This window comes from Thamnophis elegans, chromosome 3 (assembly GCF_009769535.1).
Source record: "Thamnophis elegans isolate rThaEle1 chromosome 3, rThaEle1.pri, whole genome shotgun sequence".
Taxonomy (NCBI): domain Eukaryota; kingdom Metazoa; phylum Chordata; class Lepidosauria; order Squamata; family Colubridae; genus Thamnophis; species Thamnophis elegans.
Window position 1 is genome coordinate 40,393,554 of NC_045543.1, and position 15,860 is coordinate 40,409,413.

Genomic DNA, 15,860 nt, shown 5'->3' on the forward strand with positions numbered 1-15,860 from the left:
GAGAGTTTCACATCGATTTAGGCCAGGTATGGAGGATCCCTGTGATCCTAAAGCAAAGGGATAGGGATATAGGGATAACAAAGAAGACCACACCAGAATATTGCTGGACCCAGCTATATTGACTATGTAAGAAAATCCAGGCTTCAGACGAAACATTAGCACTGAGGACTTCTTGAAAAGTGCAACCTATTACTTGAACCTTGCAAGGGTGGACCCAATAACTAGAATTATTTCCAGCAATTTATGCAATCATTAACTAATTCACCTCATAGTCTTTCTCTTCAGGCAAAGGAGGCACAGTTTGTTTACTCTGTTTCTGTAACTTGGCCTGATCTTCAACCTCTGTTGATTTGGATGATTCTGTTTTATCCTTAGAACTCTTTTTCTTAGATGCTTTTTCCTCTTCAGGAATGGGTGGCTCTGCCCCCTTGCCTTTCTTTTTCCCAACAGATTTTTCTTTCTTCTCTGCTTTTTTTAGTTCTTTTAAACGTTCTTCCTCCAACAGCCTATCTTGCTCTTCCTTCCAGGCCTACAGTAGAAAAAGGAAAGCTCAGAGACAGACTTAACATGAAATGTGCATTTTAACACAGCCAAGCAATTTGGGTTTTGCCCCAACAATCTGAACCATTATTTTTTCTCTTTAGAAAAATTGCTATTTTAGGCAATTGTAACTAGCAACATGATTATTTGCTTGCACTACATTTCAACTACGAAGTAATGTAGATGCTACTAATGTGCATTATTTAATACTGCATCAAAGTAATATTACTATGAACATAACTGCTAATTTCATATATTTATTCAGACATATACTTATATTTCAGCTACTTAAGTAGAAGAACAAGTGGTATTCAGTAGTAATCAGTAGTTACCTTGAGAGATTCATCTCTGACAAATATATTTTTTTCCTTCTCAGCTACAGGTTCAGATGAAACTTCTACTTTACTTTTGGAAGAACCTTTGAAATTTGAGAAAGCATAAAGATTATAACTACATCATGAATGTTATATAAATGGTGCCTTGGCTAAAATAATCCCAAGGGTTAAATATTTTAGGTAAACAAAAGTCTGACTCTGTAGAAAGACATTTTCCATTAAACCCAACAGTATTTTTCTCCTCCCAAAAGCACTTTCCACTGATGGAAACAAATATCTTCTTTTCCATCTGGCCTAAAAATTGACTTCAGAACAGCTACTCTCTCATAATAATTGTGAGAATTAAACAGATCTATTTCTTCTCATACCTGAAAACTGCAAGTACTTTTCAGGTAGGAAAAAGCATAGCTGAGTTAGATAGCAGTATCTGACTGACCTTGGCTGATTTCCAAAAGCTATGTAGACCAAATCAGTTTAGTACTTGGATTGAACACCACCAAGAAATACCAGGATAGTAGAATGGGTTAGGAAAAAGCATCTCCAAAATTAGCAATAACATGCCACTTCCATATTTATGTAAACAAAAAAGCAAGCAACACTTACCTCCCTAGCTTTTATTTATTTATTTTCATTTATTAAATTTTTATGTTGCTCATTTGAGCTTGCTGACATTTTGTGTACATGTACTTTGCATGTTCTTGAGGATTGGTGTTGAAGACAATGATGCATTTCAGAAACTGGGAAGATTGGTTAAGTTTCTGGTTATGTAGCAACAGTGTTTTTGTTTGAGTAATAAACTATAAACCAGACTGGAATTAAAAAAAAAACACTAGGAAGAATGCAATAGCAAGAATATTATAGGTCAAAACACACAAGATTACCATGAGCCGATCTTGGTCTTAAAGATCTGAAGATATTAATATATTTTATTTGGCAGTACCCGGCCAAACAACAGGCATAATAAAAGTGGATGGCGTGCTGTTGTACTATTAACATCTGCTACTCATATAGTTAAAGAGAACAGCTCCTTTCCTTGCAGGGGACAGCTAGCACCCTGTCCATGCTGTGTTCAGTAACATTTAAAGAAGCTCCACAGCATAGAAATGTTGGGATTGACCAAACAAGGATGTATTACTGCTATTTAAATAATTTAGACCCTATGTGCAAAGTAAAGAGCTTCACAGTAAGAAAAGAGATTTCAGTCAAGCTATTTGCAATGGTGGGTTTATGTGTATGTGAATCAGTGACGTGCGGTGAGGTTTATGGCTGGTGAGGCAAAAAGAAAGAAAGCAGCTTTTGGCCGCCCTGCCACTATGTCCGACATAGAGGCGGGATAAATTGGATTATTTGCCGCCGAAAAGGCCGGGATCTCTTCCACCGCTCTTATTCGCAAAACCTAGGCTGTGTCGGGACATGGGGGAAGGGTCTTCTGCCTGCGAGTCTCTGCGGGTCTCTCCTACTGAAGGCAGAACAAGAAAGTGGGCAAAGGACTCCCGGCGGGGGCCCCTACAGTCCCCCAAAGCGCACCGATCGCCAAAAGTGCGATTTCAAGGCAGGTGAGGCGAGACCGCAAAGGGTGTCTCATTTTGTTTTGCTTGGTTGCACTTTGGACTCTTTTTCAGTGGCAGCTTTGCCTGCTCTGGCTCCAGGGTAGACAGAAGATGGCAGGAAGCGAAAGGCTTGCCCTTAGGAAAGTTGAGCCGTGCCGAGCCCCGAAGCACGTTGCACTCTTCGGCTGGGTAGCTGGGTAGTAGAAAAAGCTGCGCCTTGCCTTGAGACTCAGGTGTTGCGAGACGGGGTCTCAGGGAGCCGCCGCCACCAGAAGCCCTAGCGACGCACGCTGCTTGGAGCGAGGGAAAGCCAGTGCCTTGCGCCCCAAGTGCGGCTGTCTGCGTGGTGACCTTTCCCTCCCTTTGATGTCCCCCACCAGGACTGAATGGGACCTCCGCTGGCGGCTGCCTCCCCCAGCTCTCGTCCCTCAACCAGGCGGCAGCGTTCTCCTCAGCTCCCCCTCTGTGCCACATGCTGGCCTCAGACTTCCAGCCTCCTTACTTCCCGCTGCCCTACCCGCAGCCGCCGCTGCCCTATGCGCAGAGCCAGGAGAGTGCCTACCCGCACCTGGGGGACCCCTATGGCAGCCTCAACCCCATCCACCAACACCAGCAGAGTGGCTGGCCCTCGCAGCGGGCGTGCCAGGAAGAAGCGGCGGTGGCAGAGGGGGGCTCCTTTCGCAGATGCACCACGCTCTCGGCCTGGATCCATGCAGGGACTACCCAGGCATGCCGCACTTGCTCCATGGCAGGCAGCGAAAGGCTCGCCCTTAGGAAGGTTGAGTCGCGACGAGCCCCGAAGCGTGTTGCGTTCTTCGTCTGGCTGGCTGGCTTTCTTGCCCGTCGGGGTGGGGGGGAGAAGGAGAGGAACGGGGCTTGGCTGGGTAGTAGAGAAAGCTGCGCCTTGACTTGAGGCTCAGGTGTTGCGAGCTGGGGCCTCAAGAAAGAAAGCGCCAGCCCACCAGCAGAGGCAGGTAAAAGACTCGCCTCTGCTGGCGGGCTGCCCCTCTCTTCTCAAACAAGGTTGCCCTCCCTGCCTCTCCGACTCCTACCATCTTCCCTCTCTTCTCAAACAAACTCTCTCTCAAATTGAGAGTGAGTTTGTTTGAGTGAAGTGGAGAAACAAACACACACACACAAATTACTTACAATTACTTACAAATTACATTTTTTGAATTCCTCCCCCTCCCTCAGACCCACATACCTTTTCCAGCTGTTTCACAATCACAGAGGATTTCAACTCTGCTCTTGCAAATGTAAAAATATAAAAGGAAAAAGGCAAGAGCTGCTGAGGTCAGGCTGGGTTAGCTGCTGCCAGAGTCCCCAATGGATGACTCTGCTTAACTGTTTAAAAAAGCCTCTAAAAAAACGCTCTCTACAGGGAGGCAAGAGAACCACGTGCCTCATCTACATAAGGAATTTTTCGGCTTTTAACCCTTGCTTAACTCTGCTCGAGTGATCATAAAGATAGACTAAATGAGGCATGTGGTTCTCCCGCCTCCTCCTGTAGAGGGCACTTTTTTAGAGGCTTTTTTAAACAGTTAAGCACTAAGCAGAGTCACCCACTGTGACTCTGGCAGCAACTACCTCAGCCTTTTTCCTTTTACATTTTTTTTTCTTTTCATGATGACAGTGGTGAGGCTCTGCCTCCCCTGCCTCCCCTGACTGCATGTCACTGATGTGAATGTATGTTTCATTTTTTTAAATGCCCCTTTTGCCAATATTTCTGCAAAATTGATTGGCTGATAACCCATCAACATAGACTGCCATGCTCCTTACTCCCATGGCCTTGGTGTAAAAATACAAAGGAGCAGCAGCTCATACTGAATATCCTTTGTTTCCTATGCCCAGAATACTCAAAACATTTTTAGTTTTGCTTCCACAAAGACAATGAGGCAGTTTGGAGTTTTGCTCCATTGCACTGCAGTCCATTTAAAAGTTTATAGGTTTAAAGGTTTATTTAGTTTGTATGCCGCCCTATTCCCGAAGGACTCAGGGCGGCTAACAATCTGAAAGGGGAAGGGGTACAAAATAAAAATAAAAAGACAAACAATTTAAAATACAACAGTCATAACCTCGGATGGGGCTGGAAGGTTCAACAGCCCCAGGCCTGCCAGAACAGCCAGATCTTAGTTGCTTTGCGGAAAGCCGGAAGGGTGGTAATGGTCTGGATCTCAACGGGGAGATTGTTCCAGAGGGCCGGAGCAGCCACAGAGAAGGCCCTCCCCCGGGGAGTTGCCAGCCGACATTGGCTGGCAGATGGGATTCGGAGGAGATCTAGTCTGTGGGATCTAATAGGTCTTAGGGAGGTAATTGGCAGGAGGCGGTCTCTCAAGTACCCAGGTCCGATACTATGTAGGGCTTTAAAAGTAATGACTCGCACCTTGAAGCGTGTCCGGAAACCAATGAGCAGCCAGTGCAGCTTGCGGAGGATAGGTGTGACGTGGGTGTACCGAGGTGCACCCACAATCGCTCACGCGGCTGCATTCTGGACAAGCTGAAGTCTTCGAATACTCTTCAAGGGCAGCCCCATGTAGAGCGCGTTACAGTAGTCCAGTCTTGAGGTCACGAGGGCGTGAGTGACTATCCGAAGGGCCTCCCGGTCCAGGTAGGGTCGCAATTGGTGCACCAGGCGAACCTGGGCAAAGGCCCCCCTGGTCACAGCTGACAAATGGTGTTCTAAAGTCAGCTGTGGGTCCAGGAGGACTCCCAAATTGCGAACCCTCTCTGAGGGGCATATAATTTCACCCCCCCAGGCTGAGCGATGGAATAGCTGGACCATCTTTGGGAGGGAGCATCAATAGCCACTCGGTCTTGTCGGGATTGAGTGCCAGCTTGTTCGTTCCCATCCAGACCCTAACAGCCTCCAGGCACTGGCACATCACTTCCACTGTTTCACTGAGTTGGCACGGGGCGGACAGATACAACTGTGTATTGTCCGCATATTGGTGGTATTTAATCCCGTGCCGGCGTATGATCTCACCCAGCGGCTTCATGTAGATGTTAAATAGGAGGGGGAACAGGACCGAACCCTGCGGCACCCCTTAGTTGAGGGGCCTAGGGGTCGACCTCTGCTCTCCGACCAACACCGACTGCGACCTATCCAAGAGGTAAGAGGAGAACCACCACAGAACAGGGCCTCCCACCTCCCGCAACCATCGCAGAAGGATACCATGGTCGATGGTATCGAAGGCCGCTGAGAGGTCAAGGAGCACTAGGATAGAGGAGTGACCCCTATCCCTGGCTCTCCAGAGATCATTGATCAGCGCGGCCAAAGCAGTTTCCGTGCTGTAGCCAGGCCTGAATCCAGACTGAAAGGAATCCAGATAATCGGTTTCATCCCAAAGACCCGTCAGATCACACAGGGTCGGCCTCCTCCGGGTTCCGTCCACCAGCCAATGCCATCTGGCTACTACCCGGGGGAGGGCCTTCTCTGTAGCAGCTCCGGCCCTTTGGAATGAACTCCCCACGGAGATCCGGACCCTCACCTCTCCACAGGCCTTCCGGAAAGCCGTCAAAACCTGGCTGTGCCGGCAGGCCTGGGGTTGATGAGTGCCCCTCCCCTCTCGACTGGTATGGCTGTGTGATTTTTGTGTATTTTAATTATGTGTACTGTTGTTTATGTTCCCTTTCCCCTTTGAGTTGTTCGCCGCCCTGAGTCCCTCCTGGAGAAGGGAGGCATACAAATAAACCAAAACTGAAACTGAAACTGAAACTGAAAGGCCACCACTTTCTCAACAACCTTCCCTACAAAGGGGAGGTTGGAGACTGGACGATAGTTACTCAAAATGGCTGGGTCCAGAGAGGGTTTCTCTGGGACATTCAGATGAAAAGTTTTGAGTGGGGGTGCCTGGTTCCAAACTGAAATATAAAGGGTGGGTATTTCATGAATACCACTAGATTATATCTGTAGGAGAACAGGTAGAGGTGGGTGGGGACGAAGTTAAACGAGCCATCAGCTGAAAGTTATTTCAGTCCCACATCTATGTCCAACCCCTCTTGAATTCTGTTGACACTTATCTAGCACCAATTTTTAACACTGAACATTAGTTGACTAGATTCTTTATTGTTTGAGTAATAAATCTCCTTAACTTCAACTTAACATATGGTCCTGATTCTTTGCGCATTACAATATCATAGAAACACTTACTTTTCGCTTTCTTTCCAGCAGCCCCTTTTTTGCCAGAAGGTGGAGACTTGACCTCAGCAGGTTTTTCCATTGCCTCTTTAGCCAATCTAAGTGCCTCCAGTTCCTGAGCCATCTTTTCTTCCTGGTATTTGGCTTCTTCTCTCAGTATCCATTCATCAATGGAGGCAGCCACCAATTCCAGATAATTCCTGGAAAATGTATTACTGCTATCAATCAGAACACTGAGTAGAAAAGGCTCGTCTCCTTGACCCTGACCTACAGAATTCATTAGCAGAATTAGGAGAAATGTGCTGAACCAGAATAATTCTGCACCACTCAGGCCCAAACCCTACAGCCAGCCCAAAAGGATACCTTTTGGTCAATGGTGCCTAAAACCAAGAGGTCAAGGACAGCAAGAATGGATGCATAACCGCCATCCGTGGTGGTGCAGTGGTTAGACTGCAGTACTGCAGGCTACTTCTGCTGACTACAGGCTGCCTGCAATTTGGCAGTTTGAATCTCACCAGGCTCAAGGTTTACTCAGCCTTCAGTTCTTCCAAGGTCGGTAAAGTGAGGACCCAGATTGTTGGGGGCAATATGCTGACTCTGTAAACTGCTTAGAGAGGACAGTAAAGCACGTAAAGTGGTATATAAGTCTAAGTGCTATTGCTATCCCATTTTTACTATTGTAATTATAAACTTTAAGATAATTACTATTTTAAAAAGCTTTTGATAATTTCCTTTGTGTTATTTTAATTTTTTTTGCAGAGGTTCTATCCTTTTGTGCACATATTACTACTTCCCAGTCCCCCATTAAATTTCATATGGTAAGTCCATTAATTGATCCATAGGTCCTTTATAAAAAGCAATTTTGTCTTTATTTGGCGCATACATTTTTAGTTATGAACAAAGTCTTGGCCCATACAAATTAGCTTCCACCGCCCATCCATCTTCTGAAAAAGGGCAAATTACAGTTAGAATCAATAGTAAATTCTTCTCATATTCACATTTTGATCATTACGTAGAAATGCCTGTTTTAATATTCACAGACTTAGAATGCAAATAAGGCATAAACACATGCCTTATATTAGTAGCCCTATGTAAAAGCTAGTATTCAAAATGCCTGAGACAAGTGTGAAGTTGTTAAAAATATATTGTTACCTATTTCTCCTTTTTTTGAAATTCAAAAATATGATAGTTGAATCTCATTGGATGTTGTCTATTGGGAAATGATTATTGTTACATAGAAGCAATTTACTTTTGCTATTCAATTCAACTCAATAATTTATCAGCAATGGTAAAGTAGCACCAATCACTCATCATCAGTGAATTATCATTCATTGTCATAATTCACTCCTTCTCCCTTTCCATGTGATAGGATAGTATTTGAAATCTATTTTACCTGAACCCAACATCAGAATGCAGTGAAATGTTCCAGAACTCCTCGAACTGACGATGTTGATTAATGGGATTATGAAGGACTATCAGCAAAGAGTTATCTTGAGTATGATAATAGGAATCAATGCATCTATAATTCTGAGTTGCATTGTGAAGGACCTGTTAACAAGAGAAGAATTAATACGATTCCTTTCTCATTAAGAGACTGTTTGTAGAGGTGATGGGAAAAAAGACCGTGGCTACATTTATTTGTGCCAACTGATTTATAGACAACTGATAGACACCAATAATAGAAATTGTGAAGTGTTTTACCACATATATTCAAAATGTAAATGATTGTATAAAATAGAGAATATAAAAATAACATTCAGTTTGAAAAAGTGAGGAAAAGAAAAAAAGCTGCAAGGCATATAATATTTAAAATAAGAAAGGCTTGAGTAGAGATACAGTCATGTGAAAAAGTAAGTACATCCCATGTAAAGCTTTTTCTTCTTTAACATTATGTGAATATATCAATATTTTATCTTTATTCAATCAGTATAAAGATAAAGGTGATGTAAATTTGAAACAATAGAAAATACTTGTAGCTCGGGTTTTAGATTTTGGCAGTGGTTTGCTTTCCACGCTTGTCAGTTGGCCATTTGATTGGTTGATTTAGAACCAGGCATTGAGTTAGCCATTCCAAAATCCCAAATTCTTTTTTTAGCTATTCCTTTACTGGAATGTTTAGATCATTGTCCTACTGCAAGGTCCACTTTTGGTTGAACTTCAAGCTTCTGACATTATATTATCTTCATTATTATCTTCAAGAACTTCTGGTACAATGAACAATTCATAGAGGATTTCAGGATGGCAGCTGTCCAGGCCCTAATTCAGCAAAGTAGGCAAACCATAACCATCATGCTTTATGGTTGGTATCAGGCTTTTCTGGTCAAATGCTGTCTTTGGGTTTTGTCCTTATCTTCTGGTATTATAGCAAAATATATTTTCCTTGTCTGTCCAGAGCACATTGTTCCATAAGTCCTGGTTTTTGCCTAGGTGTTCATGAACAGACTTTAGTCTTGCCTTTAGTTATTTCTGAGCAGCAAAGATTTTAGCCTGGCATACCTCTCACATAGATCTACTTGGGGCATCTTCTTTCTAATGATAGACTCACAAACTTTTATATCAATAATGGAGAGAGCTACCTGTAGGTTATGTGATCAAATCCTGGGATTCCTAGAGACTTTTTAAATTATTTTTGCTCTGGGGTTGAACTTGGTGGGACAACCTGACCTGGTAAGTTGGCAGTTGCTTGAAATCGTCTCCACTTACAGATAATCTTCTAGATAGTAGAATGATTGATGTCCAATTGTTTGATCTTTTTCCCAGACTAACTTCATCTATCTTTCTTTTTAAAGCCTCTCAGAGCTCTTTCAATTTAGGCATGGTGATATTACACACTTTAGCAACGAAGAGAAACTAAATGTCTGAAGTTTCAGTAGGACAGCTATCTCTCAGATCCTCTCTAACATCTTCTAATCATGTGCATCTCCTCTAGTACACCTGATTCTAACTTTATATATTTGATAAATTTACAGCTTTTGCACATGTGAAATTTGCATTTATGCTTACTTAATTTACACAACATAATGCAAGTGGTGCATATTGTGTATATTATATCTCCTTTATGTATCAATATTATTGAAATGAAGATTAAATATATGTATGTTGAAATTATGTTGAAAAAGTAAAAAAAAATCATTGGGGTGTACTTTTTCACCTGACTGTAAGGGCAGTTGACCTATAAATTTCAGGATCATCATTGAAAAGGCCCAATATGGTTATCTGCAATTTTCAGCATAACACAGATGGACATATATGGATGGGTTATTTTAGTAATGGACTGGTCTGTAATGAGAAAGATGACCTATTCGTATGTTAAGAGCAAAACCTTGAAACTGATTCAACTAGCTGTTTTAACAATAATGTAACATATGCAGACAGCAAGGTGTCCACTCAACATTCTGACTACAATTTCCTAAAATTGAATGTTGACATACAACACTTAAACAGAATGTAAAATTAGCAGTATGTGACTCATAGTAGCTAACCTATCATATTACCTAAGCTATTGCTGCTCAGGAAAGAAAATACAGCATTCAAATCTTTGATGAAGAATGTAGAACTTCTAACAAAGTTCAAATGTGTTCAAACAGGCAAAGTCCTCAATTCCACACACCCCACACACACACATACATATAATATAAATATACTATGCTCCCTATTCTAATGCAATTAAACTATCTAGGAGAACACCACAGTCAATACTATCAAAAACTACTGAGAAACCAAACAGGGTCAATGAAGTTGCACTTCATTTATCTCTCCTGAAGAAAATGACCTGTCAGGTTGACCATGGTTTATTTTGATCCACAATCCAGAAATATTCTAGAATGATAAACAACTTATGCTAGAATATCATTAACTACACAAGTAATAGTTCTCAGATTAATCTCAACTGTGGGTATAATGTTGAAAATATAAACTGAGAGTTATTTTGTGGAAATGCACATTAAGCAGGTCCTGTGCAAGAGTGTTTACTAAATGAGGCAACAAATTACAGTTACCTGGAAGAGGAGTTGTGGTTGAAAATGCTCAACAAAACGCCAGTCATTCAAACACCGCTGCTGGGTCTTTTGGATGGCTGAAATTACCTTATGAGAAAATAGGTAAAATTTAGCTTATTTAACAAATGTTGGAAAGGAGGTGAAAAAGAATTAATAGAGGCTTATTTTCTAGCTTTAGAATCTAATTCATTTTAAATTGATCAGCTTGGAATCTCTACATTTCCATACTATCACATGCATCCAACATTTGTGGTGAGATGGGCAGCCAGTATATATAATAGATAGATAAATAAATAAATCTGCATGTTCAACACCTTCTTATTTTCTGTAAAATGGCCCTTTTCTTCATTAATACATCAATATCTTCATTCTGGGTATGAAGTTGCCATTAAAAACAGAAGATGAAAAACAAAATGTTAGCACTCAACCAATGCTGTCTAGAAAGTACAATAGTGCTCTCTTCACTTCCCATATTGTGACTTTATTAGGGATATACAGACAATTCTAAAAGTAATTTCTAAAAACTATCTCAATAGAAGAACACACACTGTATATTCCAAAGTTTATATGACCTAGAAAGAAACTCTGAAGGTGAATTTCTTAAATTCAGTTTAGGAGACAGGCTAATCTCAAGAATAATTTGATGTTATTTATCCTGATATTAGTCTTGCAGTACACCATGCTTTGAAAAATGAATTATAATATTTATATGTATTTAGGTGACATCTATTTTGCTTTTAACATTATAGTATTTTCTAAGTAATATGATTATATTAGATATATTTTAGGACTACCTACATCTTTTTCCCCCTCATTATAATTCTCAATGTAGAAACTAAATTGTTTTTAATCAGAGGTTATTGTATTTTTTTAAAAAAAAAAATAGCAGCTTTTTACACCTACAAAAAAGCAAGTTATAATAAAATCACATAACCAACTTAATGCACTGAGAGGTTGGAAGAATCTTTGTTACAGCTGAAGCTATCTCTCAAGCATAATTAATACCTAATTTGAAATTCAGCCCTTTTTTTGGACATTGAGTCTTTATTGATTAGCTCTTGGGCCATATCAAAGTGCAGTTCCAGAAACAAATTGTTTTTCCACTTTTTTCTTCACTAGAAATCTTTAAGTTGATTCAAGTTAAAACCCTTTATATTTCAGGTCAGTTACTTCATGATGAAGCAATTCAGCCACTTATTACCATTTTGTCATAATGCATAAGGTGCTAAACTATATGTGAAATGAAGGAAGAATATTCATCGTTTTTGATCAGCATAGGAGTTTTGGGGCCCTTTTTGTTTTATTAATTTTCATTCTTAAATTAGAAAATGCTCTAAAAGTGCTGTTTCCTGTTTTCCTTTCTTCAGTCTAGTCATATAGTAATGGACTTGTACCAAATCCAAGTTCACACTTGACTACAGAACACACTGGCCAATTCTGGACCATTCAGTCCACTTTATCTCATACATTACACAGTTACTATAGAGATAAAATTAGAGGAGTGTGTTCAGGACAACCTCTCAGACCTCTTAATTCAGAAAGTAATTGTAAGAGTAATATTAGATCTATATGTATGAAAGGAGAAAATGCTTGACCTATTTCCTTTCCTCTTTTACTATCAATGAAACAAATCGTAGCACTTAAAGAGGAAGTTCAGTTGTAAAAATGGCAACAGAGGAAAACATTAGAAATTTTAGAGCATTGCTTTTTCAATCTTCAAAGCAGCATGAAAAGCTTATTAGTTTACAAAAGAAAGTGGAGATGATTGGGGGAAAAGTCATTTAGAGTACTTTAAGTGGTCATCTGCAAATTTGTAACTCCTTGTTGAAAAAAAAACACCCTATTTTGTGAAAACCAGCAAATATGATGAGATGAAACAAAGATTATAGATGTTTTGTACCAATGTGTAATCCATATGTGAGAATCTCAGGCATTAAGTATATGAAATACATTTTCATTTTCTTTCCTCCATTTTTTTTACTGCAAACAATAAAACATTAAAAATACAAACAATACAGAATGATAGCAGATGGGAATATGAAATATTTGATAACTGTCAACAGCATCATTTACCCCCGAACAGAACAGTATGGAATGAGAGGCTCCAATTCTAATTATGTAGAATACAGCACACATATCTTTACAAGATCAAGTGTCTCAAGCTTCTTAAGAAATTCAACCTATTGTACATTTTTAAAATTAAAAACAAGGAGCACTAAATTACTAGAATTTATTTATAAATTCTGCTTCTTATTTCAGCACTTCTTACCTTATCTACAGAATTGTTCAGACCATTTTCATAAACATCAGCAATCAAATCTGTGGAATGTATTTGAAGATATATACATAATGTTTAGAAATGTTAGATTCTGCTATTTGGTTCCAATTACTTAAATGCTCAATGAACAAAATGGGTACTATGCAATCTTCAAAAAATTATATTCATATATTCAAAGCATTGTCTTTTCTTCTTCTCTTGGTATCTGCTTTTATATATTAGTATAGTGTTTATTGTCATTATACATCATGTATACAATGAAATTGGTTTTAGCCTCACTGGTGCAATCCATGACAACAAATACGAACAACATAGTATAGAGAATAGTATAAAGAATAATTCCTATGCAAATAATTAGTGGGGGGGGGGGGAGAAAAAGAAAGAAAAAGAAAAACTAGTCATATGTTTCCACATGTGCGTGGAGTGATTGTGGTTGTGTTCAAGAGTCTGACAGCCCAAGAAACTATTTTTAAATCTATTTGTTCGGCTGGCTATGCTTTGATGTCTTCTGCCTGATGGTAGAAGTGCAAAGAGACACTGACCAGGGTAGGAATCATCTCTGAGTATCTTTCTCACTCTGTAAAGCAGTGAGACCTGGCGATGTCATCCAGTGGTGTTAGAGGGCAACCAATGGTTTCTTGTGCCGAATTGATCACTCTCTCTAGTGCTTTCCTGTCTGCAGCAGTTAAACCAGCATACCATACTGTAATGTACTATGTGAGGACACTTTCTATTGTGGACCAATAGAAAGAGGTCATTAGTCGTTGTTCCTCCTGATTTTTTCGCAGGACTCTAAGGATATGAAGTCTCTGTTGGGGCCTTTCCAATCACCAGGGCGGTGTTGTTTTTCCAGGTGAGATCTTGACTAATAAGCACTTCCAAGAATTTGAAAGAGGAAACCCTCTACACACAGCCCCCCTCGATATACAATGGGACAGGTTCCTCTCTGTGCTTCCGGCAATATTTATGCATGAAGACCTCAGGCCATAACTACTGTGTTTCCCCGAAAATATGACATATCCTGATAATAAGGCCATGCCACATTTTTCTGGCGGGCAACAATATAAGCTCTCCCCCCCCAAAAATAAGCCCCCTGGACAACCACCCCCCCCCTGTCCAGGCAGAGCGCCACTCACCAACCTAGCGGTATCCCGAAGGTGCCAAGCCGCAGGAACTGGGGGGGAGATGATTGCATTGCTTGGCACCTTCGGGATACCGCTAGGTTGGTGAGTGGTGCTGTGCCCAGCTGGAGAGGGGGGGTTGTCAAGCGGCTGCTCTCTTGCAAACCGGGCATAGCCTCAGGGGAAAATGGCTGTGTTGCGCTGTCGCAACAGCTCAACACAAGAGCCATGAAGTGACCACGCTCACGAGCAGCCACCCAGCAACCCCCCTTTCCAGCTGGGCACAGCACCATTCACTGACCTAGGGGTATAGTTAAGCCGTGTGAGCGCCTGTTTGCCGCCGCCCAGCTCCCGCGGTTTGACACCTTCGAAATGCCAGTGAATGATGTTCTGCATGGCTAGAGAGGGGGGTTGCACAAGGGGCTGTTCTGCTCCCCATTCGCATGCCTCCCAGGGCCTCACGATGCCCTGGCCCAGCTCTCCCTGCCGAACCAGGGCACTGCTGCTGCCAGCCACCATCCCAGCATGGCTTTTTTGGCGGCTTCCAAACCGAGTCTTCTGGCAGTGGCCGCTCTGGGCGTGTGCTCTATGGTTGTACGCTCTGGGAGTATGCTCTGCTGGCAGCTGGCATACAACCATAGAGTGTACACCCAGAGCGACCACTGCCGGAAGACTCGGTTTGGAAGCCGCCAAAAAAGCCATGCTGGGATGGTGGCAGGTGGCGGGCGGCAGCAGAAGAGGTGCCCTGGTTCTGCAGGGAGAGCTGGACCAGGGCATCATGAGGCTGGGAGGTGCGGGAGTGGAACAGCCGCTCGCACAACTCCACTCTCCAGCCATGCAGAGCGCCATTCACTGGCATTTTGAAGGCACCAAGCCGCGGGAGCCAGGCGATGGCGAACAGGGACTCACGCAGCTTGGCGATACCCCTAGGTCAGTGAATGGCATTGTGCCTGGCTAGAAAGGGGGTTTGCCAGGTGACTGCTCATGAGCTTGGTCGCTTCATGGCTGTTGTGTTGCACTGCTGCAATAGCGCAACACAGCCATTTGCCCTTGAGGCCGTGCCCAGCTCTTTGGGAGCCTGCTCGCAAGAGAGCAGCTGCCCGGCAACCCCAAAACAAAAAGCCCTCCCCTGATAATAAGGCCCAAGCCATATTTTGTGGGTCAAAAGAAAATAAGAGCCTGTCTTATTTTTGGGGAAACATGGTATATTAACAGTCATAGCTTCTATGGCAGAATCACCTTCCTCAAGCTTCAGGCTTTTGAATATATGAAGATGGGAGCACAGTAGCCCTGTTATCACTGTTCTCAGATTTGTGAAGGTAAATTCAGACATCAACAGCCTATTGCTCCTTTCATGGAGAGAGTTACTCATGCATCCATCTCCTTTCATCTCATGCTCATTGTAGAAGTTAGAATAGGGCTAGTTCAAGAATCAGATTCCATTAAACCAGCTATATTGTTCTCCAGATCTGAAATATTTTATATACAATAAGCAATTCTTCATCTGCTAACTGTAGAGTCCAATAGAAAGGTAGCGGAAAACAAGCTGATCTTTAAAAGATCTTTAAAAGAATTCTTAAAGCAGCATTCTTGCCAGTGCTTTGGAAAAGACAGGGATCCCTTCTATTTAAGAGGACAAGAGCAATGCTAATTTTAGTGGTCATAATTTTTGAAGTAGAGAGGATGCTTAGCAGTTAATAAGAATATACAGTGCTGCATTAGAGAATGGGCAATATTGAAAAGGGGAAGCCAGGGAAGAGTGGCTTCAATCTGAATTACTAACTTTCCCAGACACACACTTTAGACTGGCAACATAACTCCTATTATGAACAAAAAGTAGAGGTAAAACATACTAAATTCCATCTGTTTCTATTCTACCCATATCATGCCAGGCTATCCC

The 15,860-nt window shown here is 41.8% G+C and overlaps 1 protein-coding gene across 1 annotated transcript in view; it reads right to left on the bottom strand.

The window, feature by feature from the left end:
- SPAG17 (sperm associated antigen 17) overlaps positions 1–15,860 on the bottom strand; it is a 120,145-nt gene that overhangs the window by 69,169 nt on the left and 35,116 nt on the right. Inside the window, exons 16-21 of the mRNA XM_032213155.1 lie at positions 12,831–12,880; positions 10,562–10,648; positions 7,957–8,111; positions 6,576–6,763; positions 873–958; positions 266–529 (exon numbers count right to left, since the gene is read on the bottom strand). Of these exons, the coding sequence (XP_032069046.1) occupies positions 266–529; positions 873–958; positions 6,576–6,763; positions 7,957–8,111; positions 10,562–10,648; positions 12,831–12,880 (830 nt within the window). The remainder of the gene's footprint in view (positions 1–265; positions 530–872; positions 959–6,575; positions 6,764–7,956; positions 8,112–10,561; positions 10,649–12,830; positions 12,881–15,860) is intronic.